At 38.8% G+C, this 22,877-nt stretch overlaps 1 protein-coding gene across 7 annotated transcripts in view; it reads left to right on the top strand.

Moving 5' to 3' along the window:
* SMAD9 (SMAD family member 9) overlaps positions 1-22,877 on the top strand; it is a 77,442-nt gene that overhangs the window by 28,306 nt on the left and 26,259 nt on the right. For 5 of the 7 annotated variants that reach the window (XM_070578026.1, XM_070578025.1, XM_070578030.1 and 2 more), the window contains 2 exons: positions 17,183-17,304; positions 21,622-22,256. In XM_070578026.1, the coding sequence (XP_070434127.1) occupies positions 21,845-22,256 (412 nt within the window). In that variant the 5' untranslated portion in view covers positions 17,183-17,304; positions 21,622-21,844. The remainder of the gene's footprint in view (positions 1-17,182; positions 17,305-21,621; positions 22,257-22,877) is intronic. The other 2 variants (XM_070578028.1, XM_070578029.1) reach the window with 1 other exon arrangement.

The raw sequence follows: 22,877 nt of genomic DNA, 5'->3' as shown, positions 1-22,877 counted from the left end.
GTGATCATAACTGAAGTCTGAACCCTTTGGCTTTTGCTAAGGTAGTTCAAAATAACACTACATCCCAAAGTTTCAAGCTGCCCAGGAAAATGCTATTGCTTTGAAGTGGATTAATATCTGAGTATAGAAACCACGATCCAGACCCTTCTGTAATCTTCAGCCTAAACAACTGCGCTGGGTAACATTCGCTAGGATAACCTTTTAAAAAAGCACTATATTTTCTATGCCTAGAATTCAAAACTTACTCTCTGTGCAGCCATTAGCAGAGCAAGTTTTCTTCCATTTTCTTTTTTTTTTTTTAAGGATTGGCACCTGGGCTAACAACTGTTGCCAATCTTTTTTTTTTTTTTTTCCCTGCTTTATCTCCCCAAACCGCCCCCCTGTACACAGTTGTATATCTTAGTTGCAGGTCCTTCTAGTTGTGGGATGTGGGACGCCGCCTCAACGTGGCCTGACGAGTGGTGCCATGTCCATGCCCAGGATCTGAACCCTGGGCCGCTGCAGCGGAGCACTCGAACTTAACCACTCGGCCACGGAGCTGGCCCCTCTTCCGTTTTTTAAATCCACATTGAACACACCTTTCTCTGGAATTCTGTTTCATTTTTATTTAACAATAATCTAAATCTTAAATTATCAAGATCTTGTGATTATTGAGCAGAATGATGATTTATGTTAAACCAGTGATTTTTGACAGAGGGCAATTTTTGCCCCACACAGGACATTTGACAATATCTAGAGACATTGTTAGTTGTCACGACTTAGTGAGGGTGTGCTACTGGTATGTAGTGGATAGAGGCCAGGGAGGCTGCTAAACATCCTGGAATGCACAGGACACAGGACAGCCCCTCCCCGCCCCGCTCCCCAAGTATCCGGCTCCAAATGTCAATAGTGCTGAGAGGGAGAAACCTGTATTAGACCCTTTGATCTATTCAGAGATGCATGAGACTTCACATTTCAGTAAAGGATATATATCCAGATAATTACAGTATCGTTTACAGTAGGCGAATAGTTGTTACATATGGGTGTAGAGAGCTGGGAAAATTGAAGACGTAGATTTGAGGGTTTAAGGTTGGTGGAATGGTAGACGATCTAGCTGGTTAATCTGACCTGAGGCTAACGTGTGCTGGCTGTAGGAGATGGGGTGAGTGGCGCTAGGCAGTTTGGAGCCCCTCACTACCAGACCATTCAGAGAAAACTGATAGGCATCATTGCCATGGGAGTGAAAGAGAGAGTGTGACATAAAAGAGCCAATCATACATCATAACGAGTGATTTGGGGTGGTACATGTATCAACGAGGGCTTAGATCCCTGTCATCTTCTTAATGACTTGGCTCAGGATTCCCAGGGAGACTTCACATGAGGGTAAGGGGACCCTTAGAGGAGGTGGGGTTCTCTACCAGGACCCAAATCAGTGTGAGGCCACCTGAGATAGTTGACGTATGAGAAGTATAAAGCATCAGCAGCGAAGATAGAGATAACATTCAAGTAGGGGATCAGGAGGAGTCTATGGAGGGGACTGGACTTGAAGAGGGGAGTTTAGAAGATCAGGAGACGGAAAGGCATGCATGAAAACACGGAGGCAGGAAGGGCTAATAGTTCATAGCAGAGAAGTTAACCCCTGGGGTGCTCTCTAAATGTTTTGTGTGTTAGTTTTGTAACTTTATAACTTGTGTATGGTGCATGCTCAAGAAGTTATTGTTCTTAACCTTCTTAGTCATTGTTCTAAGGCTCTTCTAGTTGTTGCTTAGGATTCTCACTTTTTCTTAATCTTTGATTAAATTTTGATTCTCGAATTTCCATCTGCTGAGAAATATCATTGTTAGTTACAATGGGGACCATGTTATACGTGTCCTCTGAGATTTTGTTTTAAAGTAATTGAAATATTTTATTATGTAGTATTTGATACTTTCAAAAGAATATGTGGCACATGTATAAAAATTATGATGGAACATTATAATAATTAATATATGATAATATAATAAGATGCGGCATTCCTAATGCCACATCTTCCTGTTGTGCTACTCCTCTGCCTCAAGTATTAATATCTGGAATTTTGTGTTTTCCTTGCCTTGATGTTTAAAATGTAATTTAATCACATATGTGTGTATCTCAATGAAATTTAGTTTTTATTTGTTTTTAAACTTTATAAAAGTGATTTCATACTCTGCTTAGTCTTCTAGGCTCTACTTTGTTTCTCATTTAACATTGTCTTTAAGATTAATCCTTGCTTGTGGGTATAGTTAACATATTTTTATTATTATATAACATTCCACTGAGATTATTCCTTCATTTTTTATTCATTCTCCAGTCGATGGGTATTTGGGTTATTTCCAGATTTTCGCTATTTTGGATAATGCTGCTATGAATATTATAGTATGTGCAATAGTGTCATTAGGGCAGTGGCTTTCAGGTAGTTTTGTTTTTAACTATAACCTGACAGGACATATACACAAATCTCTGTCTCTCTTTGTGTAACTATTGATCACTTCAAAAAGTTCAAGATATAAGACTGTTTCCTATTCTGAGCAATGACTGTGATAACATCCAGTCTATTTTTTAAAATGCTGATGGAGACCCAATAAATTTATTACATTAATCATTTCTGCCTGAGGTTTGAATGCCAGTCTAGGATATATACCAGGTTGTGGAATTGCTAGGTCTTGTGATATGCAAATTTCAACTTAACAAGATGATGACAGATTGTTTCCAACGTACATGATATACCCACTCCTGCCAATTCTTGTTAATCACATTCTTCTCAACACTTGGTATTTCAGACAAAATTAGGTTTTCAACAAGAAGTCTATTAACTTAGTAAATAAAATGAGGACAAATTAATTTTACTTATGTGCTGATTTTATAACTAAAAATTTCTAGCCAAATAAAGTGCCAGGGTTTCTAAAAGGGTGAAGAACACTGAGTTCTGTATTCTGTTTGAGATCTTGCTTAGGAACGTCTTCTCATTTTCTTTGCTTAAAAGTCCATCTTGCTCATTATTATTCTGTTTGCTTTGCTGCTCAAGAGTGCAACTATTGATCTATCTCAGTTGCGGCTTTGTGCTTGATTATTTTAAAGTTAAACATCACCAAGAAATTATTTGCTAAGTAAAACTTAAACCTGCAGAGAAAACGGCTATGTTGTCCCTGATGCTGTATGTCACATTTCATTTTAAAAAGACTCGAATTTTTATGGAGAGTGGTGATGTCAATTTTAAAGCTCAGAGGATTGGTTAAGTGTATCAGCAGGCTGTTTGATGGAGAGTTTTGCTTGATTTTGTCAAAATGTGGTCTTTTGTAGACCTAGCCTTACATCCTAGCTTCATAGTGAGAAGTTAGTTTAGCTAGTTTGTGGACCTTGTCATTATTTTTAAGGTTGAGAATGTCTTCCCTGATATTTTCTTTACACTTGCTAGGGTAATGATTCTGGATGCTACTGTATGTCCTCTTGGCATTTGCTGTGTTTCATGACTCCTTAGCATGTAAAAATCTATGTGTTAGTCTAGATTCAGTGACTAAATCTACATAGGAAGAATTTTTGCTCTGCACAATGACCGACTTCATTATTAATGGATATCCTCCTGGTTAACTGGTGATCAACCGTAACCTTTTAAGGCACTTTCCTATGTCCGTCTGACTTGGGTCATTCCAACAGGAGGTGAACTTCTCTCCAGGTTAATCTTTCGAGTCAGTGGGACAATCAAGCCTAGCCACCCAATAATGCCACTTTATATGTATTTCAACAATATTATCATCATCGTTACCAAAATATTTCCAACATGATTTTATACTTTGTCATTCTTCTGGATGTGTGTTTTTCTGGCTTGGGAATGTACATAGCTCATTACAATCGATGAGCTCACTTTTACTCCTATAGAGATTCAGTTTTTGTTTTGTTTTGTTTTGTTTTTTTAGTTTCTGGAATTCCATCTCAACAGTGAGGATTCAAACTGTGGGTCTAAAAAAGCACTTGCTTGCCTTGTGGGAAAGTAGTGGTAAACAGAGGGCAAATGGAGTGGAAGGAATAGATGAATTCACAGCGCTGAAGTAGTCTAATGACATCTAATTGATGTCATTTCTTCAGTTACACCATATCTACATTTTCAGAGTTCCACCTGGAGAAAAATATAACAGGTTGGGGCAGCTCAAGTTCATGCCCCAGAGTCCACCCAGCTCTGGTCTAGGGAACAGGGAGAAGTATGCTGAGTGCCAGTTACAGACCGTGGGGCTCACCGGGCCTGGTACAGCGAAGAAAGTACATTGCGTCTGGGCTGGCCCAGAGTCTCCGACTCTCTGTGATGAAGTCACTCTGTTGTCACCTTTGTTTAAAATAAAAATAAAACAGAGCAATACACACCCCCATAAACTATTTAGTAAAGCCAAAAATAGCCCCCCAAATATCCTTATTACATTTTTAAGTCTCTAAATATTTTGAAGCAGTTTAATGGTATTGCATCCTGACTCAGATTCTTTTGATTCCTTGGGTAATGAAGATTTTGAATCTGGAAAGCTGTTGTACAATTTTAGCACACAGTGCAGCACACAACGCATGGTAGAAACTCAATAAATATTTGTTGACTGAATCAAAGAGTGAATGAAAATGAGAATTACTTCAGGATGGCTTCCCAGAAGATATTTTTTTTTTATTATTATTGAGGTCATAATAGTTTATAACATTGTGAAATTTCGGTTGTACATTCTTATTTGTCAGTCACCATGTAAATGTACCCCTTTACCCCTTTGCTAACCCCCAACCCCTTTCCCCGCTGGTAACCACTAATCTGTTCTTTGTCTGTGTATTTATCTTCCACATATGAGTGAAATCATATGGTGTTTGTCTTCCCCAGAGGATATTTTTAAGGGCTTTTTAGAAATAATCCCTGATCCTTGTAGTGCATCTAAGCACAAGGGAAGATAGTAAAATGCTTTAGGTAATACCAGGTAATGGCCATTCATTCTTCTGTAGATTTGCATTTCTCAGAGGACCAAAGTGGGAAAGAGAAAAAGTGAAAGGTCGTTTGTTGTGTTTACCATAATTACAGGCTGGAAGTTACAGAAATTAATTAAAACAATTTTTTTTTTAGTAAGTCCCATATACGTTACTTGTGTGTTGACATCTGAGAGGTTTGGAATGAAAAATAGGAAAAGTTTTAAAACACATGTTTCTGTCCTCTGTGTGGTGTGGCTGTGATGCACTGTTATTGCTGTGCCACCAGCTAACATGTCCCTGTTTGGGGCTGAAAGGCATTTATTTTGAGGTGGTGACGCGATGATGTATATATTGGAGGGAAGCTCATTTCTGTTGTTCCTGAACACTCACCAGGGTAAAAAAAGACATCCAAACTGACCTGAGGTGACATTACAACAATGAGAAGGTGGAAATAGACCTACTCACCTGTAAAACCAATTTAAAAACATCTGTTTTTTAAAAAGGGAAATATCCCTTTTCCAAATTTGAGCTAAGCTATTCTACACGGGTATTATCTGACATGTAGAATAATACAGCTTATCTGTTTTCTCAAGGACATGCTGGGAACATTTTTAAAAAGTGGCTTATTGACTATATCAGTAAAATAATACTGTATTGCTTACAAAAAAGCTGGAACAGTTGTAAAATTCTTAAAGTTTTAAGGATGTTTGGTGTTTTGATGGGCAAAGAGTTTATAAGATAAAGTGTCCTCAAAGCTAATTTGATTTCTTCTGCAGTTTGCTAACAATGGTATTCTTTAGTGCCCCACGAAAACATTTAGGTGATAACATGGCCTAAATAAAAAAATACATTTTTTAAGTTAGGATTATATTTTAGAAGTAGGAATGGAAAGTGAGATCTCTTCGTTCTACTGACGAGTCTAGATTGTTTCTGACTAAAGAAAGAGATATACCTTTAAAAGCAAAATCTGTCAAGTTTGGCAGTTAACTCTAGGAATTGCAACATAAAGAACCTGGTAAATATTTATTAAATGAAAGGATATTTATTCCTGAAAAAGCTGTACATGAATGTTTTTTGTAAATGAATCTTACTTTTACATTTATTGATTCATTTTGTAAGACAAATAATCTATCCCAAATTTATATTTGTGGTAAGCCCAGATTTTCATAGTTCAGAATTGCTTGGAATAAGGACACCTTTAAAGTGCGTTGTGTTGTGTAACTTCTGGTTTATGCTTTTTGAGGTTGCTAAGGTGCAGAAAGTTTGATATTTTTTTTAAGAGCAACAGTTATTCACCAGTTTATAAACAATTCAGTAAAAATAGATTTCTATCTAAGGATCTTCACTTTGTTATTGATAAATTGTTCATGCTGAAATACTTGGCCTTGATTCTTATTCTCCTTGAGAATGTGGAGTGTTTTATAAACACCTTGAGTTACAAATATAGGAGGAAGAAAGAAAAAATTGCATCATAACATGATGACGTGCAGCTGTGCATACATGAAATGTCAGTCAAAGCACTCTAATGCAAATAAGAGAGATGTTCGATTTGGGTCTAAATTAAGAATAGGCTCTAAGTAACAGGTAGTCTCCTTTGTTGCAATCCTATTTGGGTCCTACTGTGAGTTAAAGACCTATTTTGTCTCTGCTCTCTTGTTTCTTTCCTGAGTTCTGGCGATGGAGTTAAAGTTTTAGGACGAGTAAAAGCTCCCGATGAATGGATTGTGTCTGTAAGGTATTCCCTACCTACTCTCTAACTGGGAATGCAAAGCTTCTCTTGGGGGTGAAAAAAACATGGAGCCACATTTTAGAGTAAACACCCTACTCTTTTCTGAATGGATACTGGAAATCCAGTCTTCTTGTAGTTTTAACAAGAGCTGAACCAAGATCTGTGAACACTTCAGAGAGACTAATCATACATATGGTACTGCTTCAACTTGTGCTGAGGAAAGGTGGGGAAAAATCAATCTTTGTTAAGGAAAAGTTTATCCAGAAAGAAATTCAAGTATGAAGCAGAATCAATGCCGGGAAAAATAATGGGCAAAATATTCCCCACTTCTTTGCAGTTCTTCTCTTCTCAGTTTTCTGTTGTGATTTTTCTGACTTGAGAGGGGTTTTTCAGTTGATACAAAATTCAAAAAGAACAGAAGTAACGTGTCTTCCACCCTTTTCTCTGGCCACCATTTTCTTTCCAAAAGCAGCTAATATTGTCAGTTTCTTGTGCATCCTTTCAGAGTTCTGAAAGTATTTATCTCCAGGCCCTTCCTCTAAGCTATTATATTAAAAGCTTCCAAAGCCAGGTTAATCACTTCTTTCTGTAAGGAATGTAAATACTCTGTATTACCACTTCATAGTTTCTTCTGACTTCCTAACTTCCGAGCACTGAGTGGCATGCTCATCACAAACAATATTTAGAAGTATTAGGTTTTTTTCCTACTTGAGGGCACTGCCTACGTTGGTAGGAATGTGACCCATGTATATTTTGTGAGTTTCTTGTAGTGATGTTTTTGCGACTCTTACAGGCAAGTGCCTGAGTACCTGCTTGGCTGTCCTGCTTCTTTATCCCGCTCTGATCACCTCCTTGTGTCATAAAGGGGAAAAGAGCCCAGTGGTCGAGGACCCAGGTTTTGGTCTGAGCAGCAAGCAATGCTCATTTTCTGAGAGTAGAGCTACTTTTTCTGGAGCTCCTCGGTGGGCCCTCCCAAGGCCTCACTCTCAGCCTTGCTGAGGGGCCCCTGTAGGAGCGTGCCTTTTGTTTTCTGTCCAGCGTTTCAGAACACGCTCCTGCTTTCCCGTTCTCTCCCTACTTCCCGCCTTTGCCTTGCCCCTCAAATCTCTCACCCCTCCTCCTCCTAGTCTTACTTGAATATCATTGAGAATTAGAATCTTTCAGAGGGAGTGCTCTCATTTTCCCGTGACCAGATGGACAAACCTACCTGCATCTGCCCTCATTCTCTCCTCTTCCCTTCTGTGGTCCCGCTTCCTCTCCCTATCTTTTGCAACATGAATCTCTCCTTTGTACTGATTAATTCCTCTTGATAAATAAGGTGCTTTCTGGAAGCCCCCATTTTAAAACAAAACAAAACAAAATAACACTCCACTGATCCCACCTTCCCCAGTAGCTCCCACCCTGTTGGGTGTCTATGGTCTCTCACCTGTACTTTATGATATCCTCCAGTTGGTCTACCTGCTTTCTCTCCCATCTGATTATATTCCACATAGGCAGCCAGTGTGAGCATTTAAAAATACATCATATCATTGAACTTCTTTGCTTTTTAGACCCATTCACAGACTCCCCTTTGCACTTAACATAAATCCATTTTCCATATATTGCCTTCAAGGTCCAGCATGAGCTGCCTCCAGCCCACCCCTCCCGCCTCACCTCCAGCTCCGCACCTCCTTGTCCACTCCTCCTGGGCCACCCAAAGGCACCACATTCTTCCTACCCCTTAGCCACTGTCTTAGAACTTTCGTCTGAAATTCTCATTCCACAGCTTCTGGAGAGACTGGCACTTTCTCCTCCTCTCGGTTTAATTGTTACCCCCTCAGGAGATCTTCCTCAGGAGGTCCCAGGGGATGCTTTGCCCTTGCTTTTCTCTATTCCAGCGCCATGTTTGTTTCCTGCATAGTACTTCATGGTTTGTTAATATTTGCTTGTTTAATATCCAGACAAGACTCTAAGCTCTTTGAGGGCAAGGATCATGTCTGCTTGGTCACCACCAGGCGGCGCCTGACACATAGTAAGTATTCTTGGTAGCTGTATTTGTTGAAATAGATGAGTGAGTGAATGCTGGCTAACAAATGAGGTTTGGCTCTGGTTTATCCTTTTCTTGAGAACAGAGAGCCAACCCTTCAGTTGTGCTACATGCCCTTTTAGAATCACGACATTTTGGAGATGGAAGAAACCCTGGAGGGTTTGTATTTACCTTCCTGCCATGTGTGCCCCTTCCCTCAGCATCGTCCTCCATTTCATACAGCTCAGACCCAGCCTTGGGTTCAGGTGCTCTGTTGCTCTCAGTCTGAGCATGACAGGGGAGACACCCATTGTTGCTTTCCTCTCATCTCCTTTGGGAGGAGGGTTATGGTGCAGTGGCTCAGGGTGTGAGTCTGGAGCCAGACTGCCGGGGTCTGAATCCTATCACTATCACTTACTAGTTGTGTGATCTTGGGCAAGGTATTTAATTTCAATGTGCCTCAGTTACCTCATATATAAAGGGGAGGGAGCTTATAACCACACATAGCTACTGCACTGATTCAGTGAGTAAATGAATGTAGAACACCATGATAATGCTCAGTATGTGTTAGCCATAAGCCTTTTTTACCTGTCCTGTTTTCATTATCTCCATTTACTCTAGTCTTTTAAAAAAATTTATTGTAATAAAAATCACATCATAAAATTTACCTTCTTAACCATTTTTGTGTACAGTTCAGCAGTGTTAAATATATTTGTAATGTGCATCATCGTAATCTTGATAACATTCATAATGTGTACCATCACCACTATCCATCTCCATAAGTCTTTTCTTCTTATAAAACTAAAATTCTACACCCATTAAACAATAACCTGTCATCCCTCTCCCCTCCCAGCCTCTGGCAACCAAATGCTACTTTCTGTCTCTGAATTTGACTACTCTAGGTACCTTAAATAAGTGGAATCATATATTATTTGTTCTTTTTTGTCTGGCTTACTGCACTTTGCATAACGTCTTCAAAGTTCATTGACACTGTAGCACATTTCAGAATTTCATTCCTTTTTAAGGCTGAATAATATTCCATTGCATGTATATACCACATTTGTTTATCCATTCATCCTTGATGGACATTTGGGTTATTTCCACTTTTTGGCTATTATGAATAATGCTGCTCTGAACATTGGTGTACAAGTAACTGTTAAGTCTCTGTTTTCAGTTTTTTTGGGTATATGTCCAGAAGTAGAATTGCTGGATCATATGGTACTTCTATTTTTAATCTTTTGAGGAACCACCATACCATTTCCACATTGGCTCTACCATTTTACGTTCCCACCAACAGTGCACAAGGGTTCCAGATTCTCTACAACTTCACCAACATCTCTTCTTTTCTTTTTTTTTTTTGATAGCCATCCTAATGGGTGTAAGGTGGTATCTCATTGTAGTTATTATTTGCATTTCCCTAATGATTAGTGATGTTGAGCATCTTTTCATGTGCTTATTGGCCATTTATATATCTTCTTTGGAGAAATGTCTATTTAAGTCCTATGCCCATTTTTTGATCAGGTTGTTTAGATTTTTGAGGTTGAGTTTTGAGATGTCTCTGTATATTCTGAATATTAATCCCTTCTCAGACATATGATTTGCAAATATTTTCTCCCATTCTGTGAGTTGCCTTTTTACTCTGTTGATAATGTCTTTTGATGCACAAATTTTAAAAATTTTCATGAAGTCCAATTTGTGTATTTTTTCTTTTGTTGCCTGTGCCTTTGGTGTTCTATCCAATAAATTTTTACCAAATCTAATGTCATGAAGCTTTTGCCCTATGTTTTCTTCTAAAAGTTTTATAGTTTTAGGTCTTACATTTAAGTCTTTGATCCATTTTGAGATGATTTTTGTATATGGTGTTAGATAAAGGTCTAGTTTCATTCTTTTGCATGTATATGTTCTTTTGCATGATATCCAATTTTCCTAGCATCATGGGTTGAAAAGATTATTTTTTCCCCACTGAATGCTTGTGGTACCCTTGTCAAAAATCATTTGGCCATATATGCAAAGGTTTATTCCTAGACTCTCTATTCTATTCCATTGGTCTGTATATCTGTCTTTATTCCAGTACCACACTGTTTTGATTGCTGTAGCTTTGTAGTAAGTTTTGAAATCAGGAAGTGTGAGTCTTTCAGCTTTGTTCTTCGTTTTCAAGATTGTTTTCGCTATTCAGGGTCCCTTGGGATTCCATATGAATTTTAGGAGAAGTTTTTCAATTTCTGCAAAAAACTTCATTGAGATTTTGTTTAAGATTGCACTGAATTTGGAAATAACTTTGGGTAGTATTGATATGTTAACAATATTAGGTCTTCCGCTCTGTGAAGGTGGGGCGTGTTTCCATTTATTTATGTCTTCTTTCATTTCTTTCAGCAGTGGTTTGTAGGTTTCATGGTACAAGTCTTTCTGCAAAAATTATCTGCAAAAAGACATAATTTTACTTCTTCCTTTCCAATTTGGATGCCTTTCATTTCTCTTTCTTGCCTAATTGTTCTGGCTAGAACTTCCTCTTATGTTGAATAGAAGTGACAAAAGTGAACATCCTTACCTTGTTCCTAATCTTAGAGGAAAAGCTTTCAGTCTTTTACCGTGGAGTGTGATGTTTGCTGTAGGTTTTTCATATACGGCTTTTATTATGTTGGAATAGTTTCCTTCTTTTCCTAGTTTGTTGAGTGTTTTTATCATGAAAGCACGTTGAATGTTGTCAAATGCTTTTTCTGTATCAATTGAGATGATCACATGGGTTTTTTCCCTTCATTCTGTTACTGTGGTGTATTACATTGATTTTTTATTGAGTCACCCTTGCATTCTAGGAATAAATCCCACTTGGTCATGGTGTATAATCCTTTTAATATGCTGCTGAATTCAGTTTGTTGGTATTTTGTTGAGAATTTTTGCATCAATGTTCATAAGAGATATTAGTCTATAGTTTTCTTTTCTTGTAGTGCCTTTGTTTGGCTTTGGTTTCAGGGTAATACTGGCTTTATAGAATGCGATAGGAAATGTTCTCTCTTCTTTCGTTTTTCAGAGAAGTTTGAGAAGGATTGGTATTAGTTCTTCTTTAAATGTTTCGTAGAATTCCCCAGTGAAGCCATCAGGTCCTGGGCTTTTCTTCATCAGGAGATTTTTGATTACTAATTCAGTCTCCTTACTAGTTATGGATCTATTCATATTTATAATTTCTTCATTATTTAGTCTTAGTAGCTTTGTGTTTCTAGGAATTTGTCCATTTCATCTAGGTTATCCAATTGGCATACAGTTATTCATAGTACTCTCTTATAACCTTTTTATTTCTGTGGAATCAGCAGTCATGTCTCCACTTTCATTTATGATTTTAGTAATTTGAGTTTCTCTCTTTTTTTCTTTAGTCCATCCAGCTAAAGGTTTGTCGATTTTGTTGATCTTTTCAGAGAACCAACTCTTAGTTTCATTTATTTTTCTAATGATTTTCTGTTCTCTGTTTGATTTATCTCTGCTCTAATCTTTATTATTTCCTTCTTTCTGCTAGTTTTGGGTTTAGTTTGTTGATTTCAGATCTTTCTTATTTTTTAATGTAAGTATTTATGATTTATAGCTATAAGTTTCACACTTAACACTGGTTTTGCTGCATCCGATAAGTTTTGGTATGTTGTTTTTATTTTTGTTTTCATTTATCTCTAAGTATTTTCTAATTTCCCTTGTAATTTCTTCTCTGATCCATGGGTTGTTTGAGTGTGTTGTTTAATTTCTACAAACTTGGGAATTTTCCAGTTTTATTTCTGTTGTTGATTGCTAACTTTATCTTGTTGTGATTGGAGAAGACAGTTTGTGTGAAATCTGTCTTTTTAAATCTCTTGAGACTTAATTTGTGGCCTAATGTATGGTCTGCCCTGGAAAATGTCCCATGTTCTCTTGAGAAGAATAGGTACGCTGTTGTTACTGGGTAGAGTGTTCTGTCTATGTCTGTTAGATCTAGCTGATTTATCGTGTTAAGTTCTCTCTTTCCTTACTTATCTACTGTGTGGTTGTTCTCTCCATTATTGAGAGTGGAATAGTGAAGTCTCCAATTCTTATTGTAGCACTGTCTCATTCTCCCTTCAGTTCTGTCAATTTTTGCTTCACATGTTTTGCTCGTCTGCCATTAGTTGTGTAGAAGTTTATCATTGTTATATCTTCTTGCTGTATTGAGCCTTTTATCAATATATAATATCCTTATTTATCTCTTGTAACCTTCTTTGAATTACCCCTACTCTCTTTTGGTTGCTATTTGCATGGAATATCTTTTTCCATCCTTTCACTTTCAATCTATTTGTGTCTTTGGATCTAAAGTGAGTCTCTTGTAGACAAAAGAGAGTTGGATCATGTGTTTTTATCTATTCTACCAAACTCTGTCTTTTGGTTGGAGAGTTTAATCCACCTACATGTAATGTAATTAATGATAAGTAATTACTTATCATTAATTACTTCTGCCCCTTTGCTATTTGTTTTATATATGCCTGATAGTTGGTTATCCCTCATTTTCTGCCTTACTGTCTTCTTTTGTGTTACATTAATTTTTGTGTTAAGTGAAATGTTTAAATTCCTTTTTCAGTTCCTTTTGTGTACATTCTTTAGCTATTTTCTTTGTGGTTACCATGGGGATTACATTTAACATCTTGAAGTTATAACACTCTAATTTGAATTTATACCAGTTTAACTTCAATAATATACAAAACTCTGATTTTTTACAGCCCCATCCCCATCACTTTGTGTCACAAAATTACATTTTTATACATTGCATGCCTCAAAACGTAAACTAATAATTCTTTTAAATGCATGTCTCTTGAGTTATGTAGAAAACTGCATATGGAATTACAAACCAGAGTTACAATTGCACTACCTTTTAGACTAATAACTTAAAAAATACATTATTCTCTTAAATTATATGGAAAATTAAAGGTGAAGTTACAAACCTTTGTTACAGTAATACTAGCTTTTATAATTGCCCATGTGTTTACCTTTATTGAGATCTTTATTCTTTATATGGCTTTGAGTTACTGCCTGGTGTCCTTTCATTTCACCCTGCAGGGCTCCCTTGAGCATTTCTTCCAGGGCAGTTCTCGTGATAATGAACCCCGTCTTTTGTTTATCTGAGAATGTCTTAATTTCTCCCTCACTCTTGGAGGACAGTTTGCCAGATATTCGATTGATTGACAATTTTTTTTCTTTAGGCACTTTGAATATATTGCTCCACTTTCTTCTGGCCTCCCATGTTTCTGATGAGAAATCTGATAATTTTATTGAGGATCCCTTGTATCTGGTGAGTTGCTTCTTTCTTGCTAATTTCAAGATTCTTTATCTTCAGCTTTTGGAAGTTTGATCATACTATGTCTCAGTGTGTCTCTCTTTGAGTTCTCTTTCTTGGAATTCGCTTAGATTCTTAGATGTTTATATTCATGTTTTTCATCAAATTTGGGAAGTTTGCTTTCTTTTTTTATTTTATTTTATTTTATTTTTTCCAAAGATTTTATTTTTTTCCTTTTTCTCCCCAGAGCCCCCTGGTGCATAGTTGTATATTCTTTGTTGTGGGTCCTTCTACTTGTGGCATGTGGGACGCTGCCTCAGCGTGGTTTGATGAGCAGTGCCATGTCCGTGCCCAGGATTCGAACCAACGAAACACTGGGCCACCTGCAGCGGAGCGTGTGAACTTAACCACTCGGCCACGAAGCCAGCCCCCTCTTTTTTTATTTTTAGAGGAGGATTGGCCCTGAGTTAACATCTGTGCCACTCTTCCTCTATTTTATGTGGAATGCCACCACAGCATGGCTTGATGAGCCGTGCTAGATCCACGCCCAGGATCCGAACCTGTGAACCCTGGGCTGCTGAAGCGGAGAGCATGAACTTAACCACTATGCCACTGGGCTGGCCCCCAAGTTTGGGAAGTTTTAAGTCATTATTTCATTAAATATTCTCTGATCCTTTCTCTCTTTTCCTTGTGAGACTTCCACAGTGTGTATATTGGTCCTCCGTTGATGGTGTACCACATGCTGTGTTCACTTTTCTTCAATCTTTTTTCTTTCTGTTCCTCAACTTGGTAATTTCCATTGTCCTGTATATAAGTTCACTGACTCTTTCTTCTGCCTGCTCACATCTGCCTTTGAATCCCTCTAGTGAATTTTTCATTTCAGTTATTGTACTTTTCAGCTCCAGAATTTCTTTTTGGTTTCTTTTTAGGTTTTCTGTCTCTTTATTGATATTTTCATTTTGTTCATACATCATTTTCTTGAATTTCTCTACATCTTCCTTTAGTTCTTTGACATCTCTAAGATGATTGTTTTGACATCTTTGTCTAGTAGAACTGCCATCAGGTCTTTTTCAGGAACAGTTTCTGTGGATGTAATTTGAATGGGCCATACATTCTTGTTTCTTTGTATGTCTCTGATTTTGTTGTCGTTGTTGAAACCTGAAAATAGGAATCTTATAATTAGTGACTCTGGAAATCAGATTCTCTTCCTTTGCTGGGGTTTGCCGGTTTTTGTTACTGCTTTTGTTTTTTTATTGTAGTAGGCTGTCTCTGCACAAAGGCTCAGCCTGAGGTGTAAATTGAAGGTCTTCTCAGGTCTTTTTTGAGCCTGCACCTTTCCCTAGTGTGCACAGTCACTTTCTAAGTTTCGCCATATATGCAGTTGCTTTTGAATGTCCTAGTCTTGAATGTCTGGCTCCCAAAAGGAGAAAAAGAGAAAAATAAAAGATGTGGGGAGAGGGAAAGAGTGCTGGCCCTTTAAATCCCCTGGAAGTCACTTCAGCCAGAGGGGAAGGAGCTTGCAACAGTAGAGGGGGGTGGAACAACAATGGCCACCCTCCTGTTTGTCTGCACCTCTGTGATTAGAAACAGCAATCCGTGATTAGAGCACAGATCCCTGATGTTTGGAGGACAGGGTCCTTTTTGCCTGCCCTGGCTCTCCCAAACTGTGTGCAAGCTTCTGCAGGAACACTTACTTGCACAGCTACCTGCCAAGGGCTAAAGGATGGGTAACTGCTACTGTGCTAAGAACTGAAATGGACTGAAATTAACCACAATTTACCATCTAAGCCTTCCCCTGGAAGTTCCAAGCCTTCTATTGACTTCAGAGTTCCATAATATTAAATTAGATAGATTCTGCTGGTGTAATTGTTGTCTAGGTAGGGAGACAGATTTCTGGTGCTTCATATTCTGCCATCTTCCCAGAATCCGCTGACTCAAGTCTTTTTTAAGCCTCTTTCCAGCACCCACTTTAGTCAGGTAGAGTAGTCAGCTATTCTCTTCCATCTCTTCAACATATTCCCCTTCTCTCTCTTACCTTCTCCATTTCTTTTTTCTTCTAATTCAGTGAACTTTTTTTTTTTTAACCTTTTGGAGGTCATGGGTTCTTTTAAGAATTTGAAGAAAAATTCCTATGGACTGTCTCCCTAGAAAAATCCATATAGAAAATCCATATAGAAAAATCACTGAAAATAAGCAGACAATTCAGGGGTCTATAGATGCCTTGAAATCCCACCATGGCCCTCTTGAGTAGAGTCCCTACTATACGGATGTGTCTCTGTCATCTTCCATTGGCACTGTGGGCAGAAGATGTTCTACCCTGCAACCAGATGCTTACTAGGAGACTGGTGAATGGGAAGTGCCCTCTCACAGATTTGTAGGAAATCTCTGAATACAGCTAGAAAAGCCTCTCCCCCAGAATATGACATCATGATACCATTTCCATGTTTATCCAACTGACATGTTTATCCAGTGACACTAAACGTATACATGTATGAGGTAGTTATTTGTATCTTACAGTACAAACTTGTGATTGCCACTCATTTGGAGCATATACAGATGACAGGCTAGTTTAAGTGAAGACACATTTGAATTAATCAAACATACATCTGTGTATTTGTGTGTGTTTGTGTGTGTTTTAAACCTGGTTTCTCTTCAAGTGTGTACAGTAGTAAGACATGATGTATATGTGCCACTAGTGATAATAACAGCCAGCTATTTTCTAGATAGACCTTCTTTTGGATCTGTTTTTACACTTTAAAAGCACTTATTATTGCCGTATTAATTACTGGTGTACAGAAGGTGCTGTAAAAGGAGTCAAGAGAACAGTCTGTTCCTTTAAGGTTAAGTGTTCCTTTGGCAAGTGTGTTGAAATTCTAAATCTGGTTAGTAAGCTGTTATATAGAGGAGATACCAAGGTGTACTTAATGCTGACTATGGATTAGAGCATCCAGCTTGATAGGGTTAAAAAGTTTAAAAACAAAGCAAATAATGAAACAGTGTTCTGTCATGGGTAATGTTTCTGGAGTGGCCCTTGCAGAAGGACAAGCACTTCCTGATCCCCTGGACTGACTGTGGTGTACAGCCTGGTAGGTGGTGTAGACTTTTCTTGGCCACATGGACCCAGAAGCAGTGCCTATGAAGGATTGTTCCAGAGGTTCCTTATGTCCAGGGTTTAGGCATGCTCCAGAGCAGACAACCAACAAATCCATCTTAAATGATATTTTTTGAATTTTATTTTCTTTGCAATTAAAATCACCAGTTGAATCTTCCAAGGAGGCCGTGTAGGTGGAAATCATCTTGAGTAACTGCTAACAGGAGTTGGATTTAAACTGACAACTTAAAAATAAAAGGCTCATATCTGCCGAACTTCTCTCCAGCCTGGTAAGTTGGATTTCAGTGTGAAATCACGTATGGTTAAATCATGGTGCGTGCATGTGGTCAGTGCTGCTTTTCTTTTACGTGGTCCTGTTTATTTAAAAACTTGAAAACGAGAAGTTGTTTTGCTCACTCACTTGGGGTTTATTATAAAGCTCAGATGCCAGAAAAAGAAAGGACTGTTTTTGTGCTGCGAGTGCGTGAAGTGGACCACGGGTGAACCGGAGGAGGCATGGTCATGGTGCTTTTTTCCTTCTGCCCAAAGAAGGAAAGCCCTAATGGTCAACAGATGGCGTTTGGAGACGTCTGGGGTTTTGAAGGCCTTGGTGAAGGTGCCACAAATGGTGTCAGATGCAGTAATGCCAAGCATACGTTTTCGCTCTTATTCCTTGGCAGTAATAAAAATAAGGCTAGAGAGAAGGAAAAAGCTGGAGAGAAAGGTGGAAATTGTGTTGTGTTGGTAGATGACCATTTGTTATAAAAAGGGTCAATTTGACAACCGTGGAAAAAAAAGTGTTGCTTTGCCCTGCTCTATGCAGTATGGCTTCGTGAGTGAAGACCTCATTCTCAGACTACCCAGGGAGTAGCAATGTAGCATCGACAGCAGCTGAGCGGGCCACACAGTCACACAGCCAACACCCGTGGAGTCATGGAACCATCGCCCAGACAGACACTTCCAGGGAGGCTGAGTCCCTCTTGATCTGCAGATGAGGAAATGAGGGGGCCCAGAGAGAACACGTGACTTGCCGAAGATCATACAGTTGATCTGTGACAGGGATATGTAATTTTCTTACAAAAGGGAGAATTTAACCACAAAAAAAATTATTACAAAATTGTCCTAATCTGCCAAGTTCATTTATTTTTTAACTGAGACTTAAATCCTTCTAAGTGCAGTTCGGTTATCTCCAGAATCCTCCAGAACTCCCCAGACTGGGCCAAGGGCTCTTCCTCCTACAGTACCCCCTGCATCTCTCTTCCTTAACTCTTGTATTTTGTAGAAATTATCTGGTCATGTTTTTGTTTATAAATCCTTCAGGCATATTCATCTTTATGGTTTATTTCGTTTGATTCTTCTTTGTACTTTATAGGCATGGAGTAACTACAAGCAGTATTAACAACTCCCGCCCCATTGTTGTGACAGCTTTTTAATGACCCTCTGAGAGCACTCTATGTTAATTATTATGGTGGGCCTGGGCGGTGGTATCTGCAAGGAGGTTGTCGCAGGTCAGAGCATATAGTCTGTGGGCATTTCAATGATCTGACAGTGGAGAGCTGTTCTGAGCCAGGTTGACACTATCAAACAAACTTGGGTGGGGTCGGGGGGCCCACACTGTTGATATTAGTGTGATGGCCAGCTGGAGATAAACAAAGGACCCTTTGTTCTACTAGTGGCTAAAACATTATAGGAATGAGAATGGAATAACCTTTATGAACCTTAAATTGCACCGCTGGACAAATAGGAGCTGTTAACATAGACAAGAACCTGAAGCCTTAGTGTTAGTGAGTTTCCAAGTTTGATTCATTGCATTAAATTTACTTTTTCTCTTAAAAAATACATCAAATATACAAACAAGTATAGAGAATGGTATTTTGAACATCTGTGTACCCACCAGTCAGCTTTATTAAACCTTAACTTTTTGATATTTTCTATTCTCTTCCTTTCCTATCCAGAGGCAGCTATTACAAATTTTGTGTTTATTACTCTGAGATTCTAAATTTGGTTCTTTGGGCCCCCCCCTCAATGCGAGGGCTTCTGTGTAATGGGATAGGAGCTGTGTCTTGTAGCAGTAAAATCATAGTTTTGGATCCACTGTGAGACTATGATAAAGATTTGAAATGCACCAATGAGATCAGTCAGCAGAGCCAAGATCCCTCAGACCCTGGATTCTTGACCAGTTGGGATTTCCCCAAGGGACGAGGAGGGATGGTGATCCCTGAAAGTCACTCATCAAGAAACAATTTGAGGAAATGTATGGTTTAGAGGTAGTGCTTTTCAGACATTTTTGATTGTAACCCACAAGAACAAATAAATTTTGCATTGTGACCCTTGACATCTACACATGTACACATACACATAAACCTCTGAATGAAAAGTTTTAATGAAATAATACTTATTCTTTCTCTGTTAGCTGCACTACACTGTAGTTTATTTTATTGTTTTTGCAACCACTGTTTTGTTCTAATAAATTGAATTCACATGCTGTTCATAGATAGGAACCCACAGTTAAAATAACAACAAACCCTGGTTTAGAGAACTGTTATTTGTTTCATGGAGCAAAAGTTTTTTTAAAAAGTATATTTAATTTAACTTTGCTGAATATTTTTATGAAAAGCCTTTTTCTACCACTGACCTAAGCTTAAAGATTTATGCCACAATTTACAAATAGCAGATCCAATGTAAAAGTAAGCAGAATCAAAGCTCTTGGGGGTTCAGATTATTCTGTATGGTGTTGCTTCTCCCAACCCTCTTCAGCCATTGCCTTAAGGTAGCCTGTCTCGATTAAGTAAACAGAACTTGAACACAGTGACTTAACTATACTTTATAAGTTCATGATCGTTAAGCCACAAAATCAACCTTTCCAAATAAAACTGAGTGTAAGTCAAACTGCCAAGTGAAAAAGAACAGCTATCAAGCTCTCAGCTCTCCTTTTCTTCAGAGTTTACCCCTATACAATGCTAAGTAAAGTCTATATGAGGAATAAAGTGATATGTGTTGCTTTATATTTATTAAATGTCGTCAATTTTTGTGTAACCGGGCTGTCCTCCTCCTCACGTGAGGTGCCTGATAATTATCACAATAGCAGGGGTTTATACGGCACTTTCGTTCAAAGAAGTTTATATAATTGGGCTCAGAAAAGTGAAGCTTTCCTGCCAGGGAAGCAAAAGAGAAAATTACATTGAATGCATATGAAACAAGCAGTTGTTGGAGATTATAAGCAAGATGGATTCCAAGATAGTAAATGAGTCAGCTTGCTCCAAAATGTTACCAACAGCCACTTTAAACATTAATAAGGTAGCTGGTTTCTAAAATCTGGAACAAGGAGAGGGTTTTGTTTAAGCCAGCTGCTTCAGAGAAGAGGAAATGCAGTGCTACCTCAGGAAACTTAAATGGGACTGTTGAATAACTGGGAAAGAACCTCTCCTTTGGATGAGTGGGCAAGGAAGAATTCAACTGATTTTCCGGCAGAATAACAAAGGTGACAGCAGTACTTTTTTCGTGTACGCATTTATGTGTGCGACCACGTGTGACTTCTAGAAAAGCAGTTCTCAAGCTTTTTGGTCTCATCACCCATTTCTACTTTTAAGAATTATTGAGAACTCCAGAGAACCCTTTCTTATGTGGCTTACATCTATCAATTTTTACCATTTTAGGAATCAAAACTGGGAAACTTAAAAATATTTGTGGATTCATTAGAAGACAGTAATAAACCCATTATATATTAGCATAAACATTCTTATTTAAAAAACTGTATTTTCCCGAAAAATTAGTGAAAAGAGTGTTATTGTTTTATATCTTTGCAAATCTCTTTAATGCCTCTTTAAATAGATGACTTGGATTCTCATATCCTCTTCTGCATACAGTCTGTCATGATATGTTGTTTGGGTTGAAGTACATGAAGAAAATCTAGTGTACACAGATATGTAGTTGGAAAAGAAAGGACCTTGCAGCTCCCCGTTAGGGACTCTGAGACTTAGAGGGTCCTTGGGTCACACTTTAAGAGCCCCTGTCCTATAAAGTATTGTGGAAGAACATGTGAGTGGTGACAGTATTAGTGATGCTAATTTCTTTCTTTGTCATTTATGTTGTTGTATTATATTATATTACCATGTTTTCTACAATAAAGGTAGATTACTTGTACAAACAATACATGAGAAAGGAGGAAGCATGAGCATGTTGAGGAAAGATTATAGAGGCCCTAAAAACCCAGGCAGAGAAGTTTATACTTGGGAAACCAAGGAGCCACTGTAATTTCTTAAACAGGAAAATGACTTGTTAGAATTCGTATGTGGGAGTGAAAAGATTCCAACTGGAAGAAAGGGGCCGCTTCAGAGGTGGCTGCAGTAATGTAGGGGAGTCATGAGGTGGCCTTGGCCTCAGGCATTGTTGGAAATGGAGAGACACGTTCAAAACCTGAGAGAAATTTTGAAGGCAGAAATACTAAGACTTGGATATGGGGAATAAGGGAGTGGGAGGAATCAAAGATGACTAGGAGTTTTCCAGTCTAAAATATTTGAAGAACATTTTCTCTCTCATATCCAACTTTAACCTTTTCTGAAAATTATCCTGATTAAACTAAGGAAGTCTTGTCTTGTTTTTCACAGTTGGCCAGCCCGTTGCAGGGCTTAGGAGAAAGTCAACACACGTCCCAACCTGAATTGTTCAGTTACTTCCAGAAGAAAAGGAAGACCTATGACACCCCTGAAGAGTTCGTACCTATGACATCCCTGGAGAGTTACTTGCTGCTTCCTTCCCTCAGGCCCCACAGGCAGTGAAGGGCTGTCTGTCCAGTTCCTGTTTGCACTGGACGCCGGTGGTTCACCTCTTATGCACTCCAGCACCCCCATCAGCTCCCTCTTCTCCTTCACCAGCCCGGCAGTGAAGAGACTGCTAGGCTGGAAGCAAGGAGATGAAGAGGAAAAGTGGGCGGAGAAGGCGGTAGACTCCTTAGTGAAGAAATTAAAGAAGAAGAAAGGAGCCATGGACGAGCTGGAAAGGGCCCTCAGCTGTCCGGGGCAGCCCAGCAAATGTGTTACGATTCCCCGGTCCCTGGATGGCCGGCTGCAGGTGTCCCACCGCAAGGGGTTGCCACATGTTATTTATTGTCGAGTGTGGCGCTGGCCCGACCTCCAGTCTCACCACGAGCTGAAGCCGCTGGAGTGCTGTGAGTTCCCGTTTGGCTCCAAGCAGAAAGAGGTGTGCATTAATCCCTATCACTACCGCCGGGTGGAGACTCCAGGTGAGCTTCCTTCATGATGTCATGGTTTATTTTAGAAGTTAAGGAGGTACGTCCCAGTTGATGGAGAGTGATGGGGCACCAGCAAGACAAGGACCGCCCCCCCACCCCCCACCCCTTAGCAAAAAAGAGAGTGAGAGAGAGAAGAAGAGAAGAGAGGGAGGCTCAGTTTTGAGGAACTAATGCAAAATTTTGTAGTCAGAAAAATCTGGAAGGCAGAATTCTCATTTCAGTGTACATGTAAGCTCTGTGTGATTTTGAAAAATGCTGTTTTATGTTGATGTATTTTGGAGTCATCATCATAAGGTTTTTCCAGTTCTTGGGGCCTCTGAAGGTTTTAATATGGCCTTGATATGATTAACTGTAAAAATGAACATCCCCCTGCCTGGCCACTCTTCCTCAGCTTAGCTGAACTGCACTAAACTAAAGAAGGTTTCTTAGCTGCCGTGTTCCCCAAGCTCAGGGAAGTGGAGGTATCTCGTATTTGTGTCTGAAAAGAGCCAATGAAAGAGTTGCCAGAAATCCTTCTAGGACTGAAAACAATGGGGGTTGGGAGAGATTGGCAGTTGTTCTTAAATATGGCTTTAAATATGAGAAAGCGTTGTTCTAAAGCTCTCACACACC

This window comes from Equus przewalskii, chromosome 16 (genome assembly GCF_037783145.1).
Source record: "Equus przewalskii isolate Varuska chromosome 16, EquPr2, whole genome shotgun sequence".
Classification (NCBI taxonomy): domain Eukaryota; kingdom Metazoa; phylum Chordata; class Mammalia; order Perissodactyla; family Equidae; genus Equus; species Equus przewalskii.
Note: the sequence above shows the minus strand (reverse complement) of the source record. Positions and strands in the feature narration are given on the sequence as shown.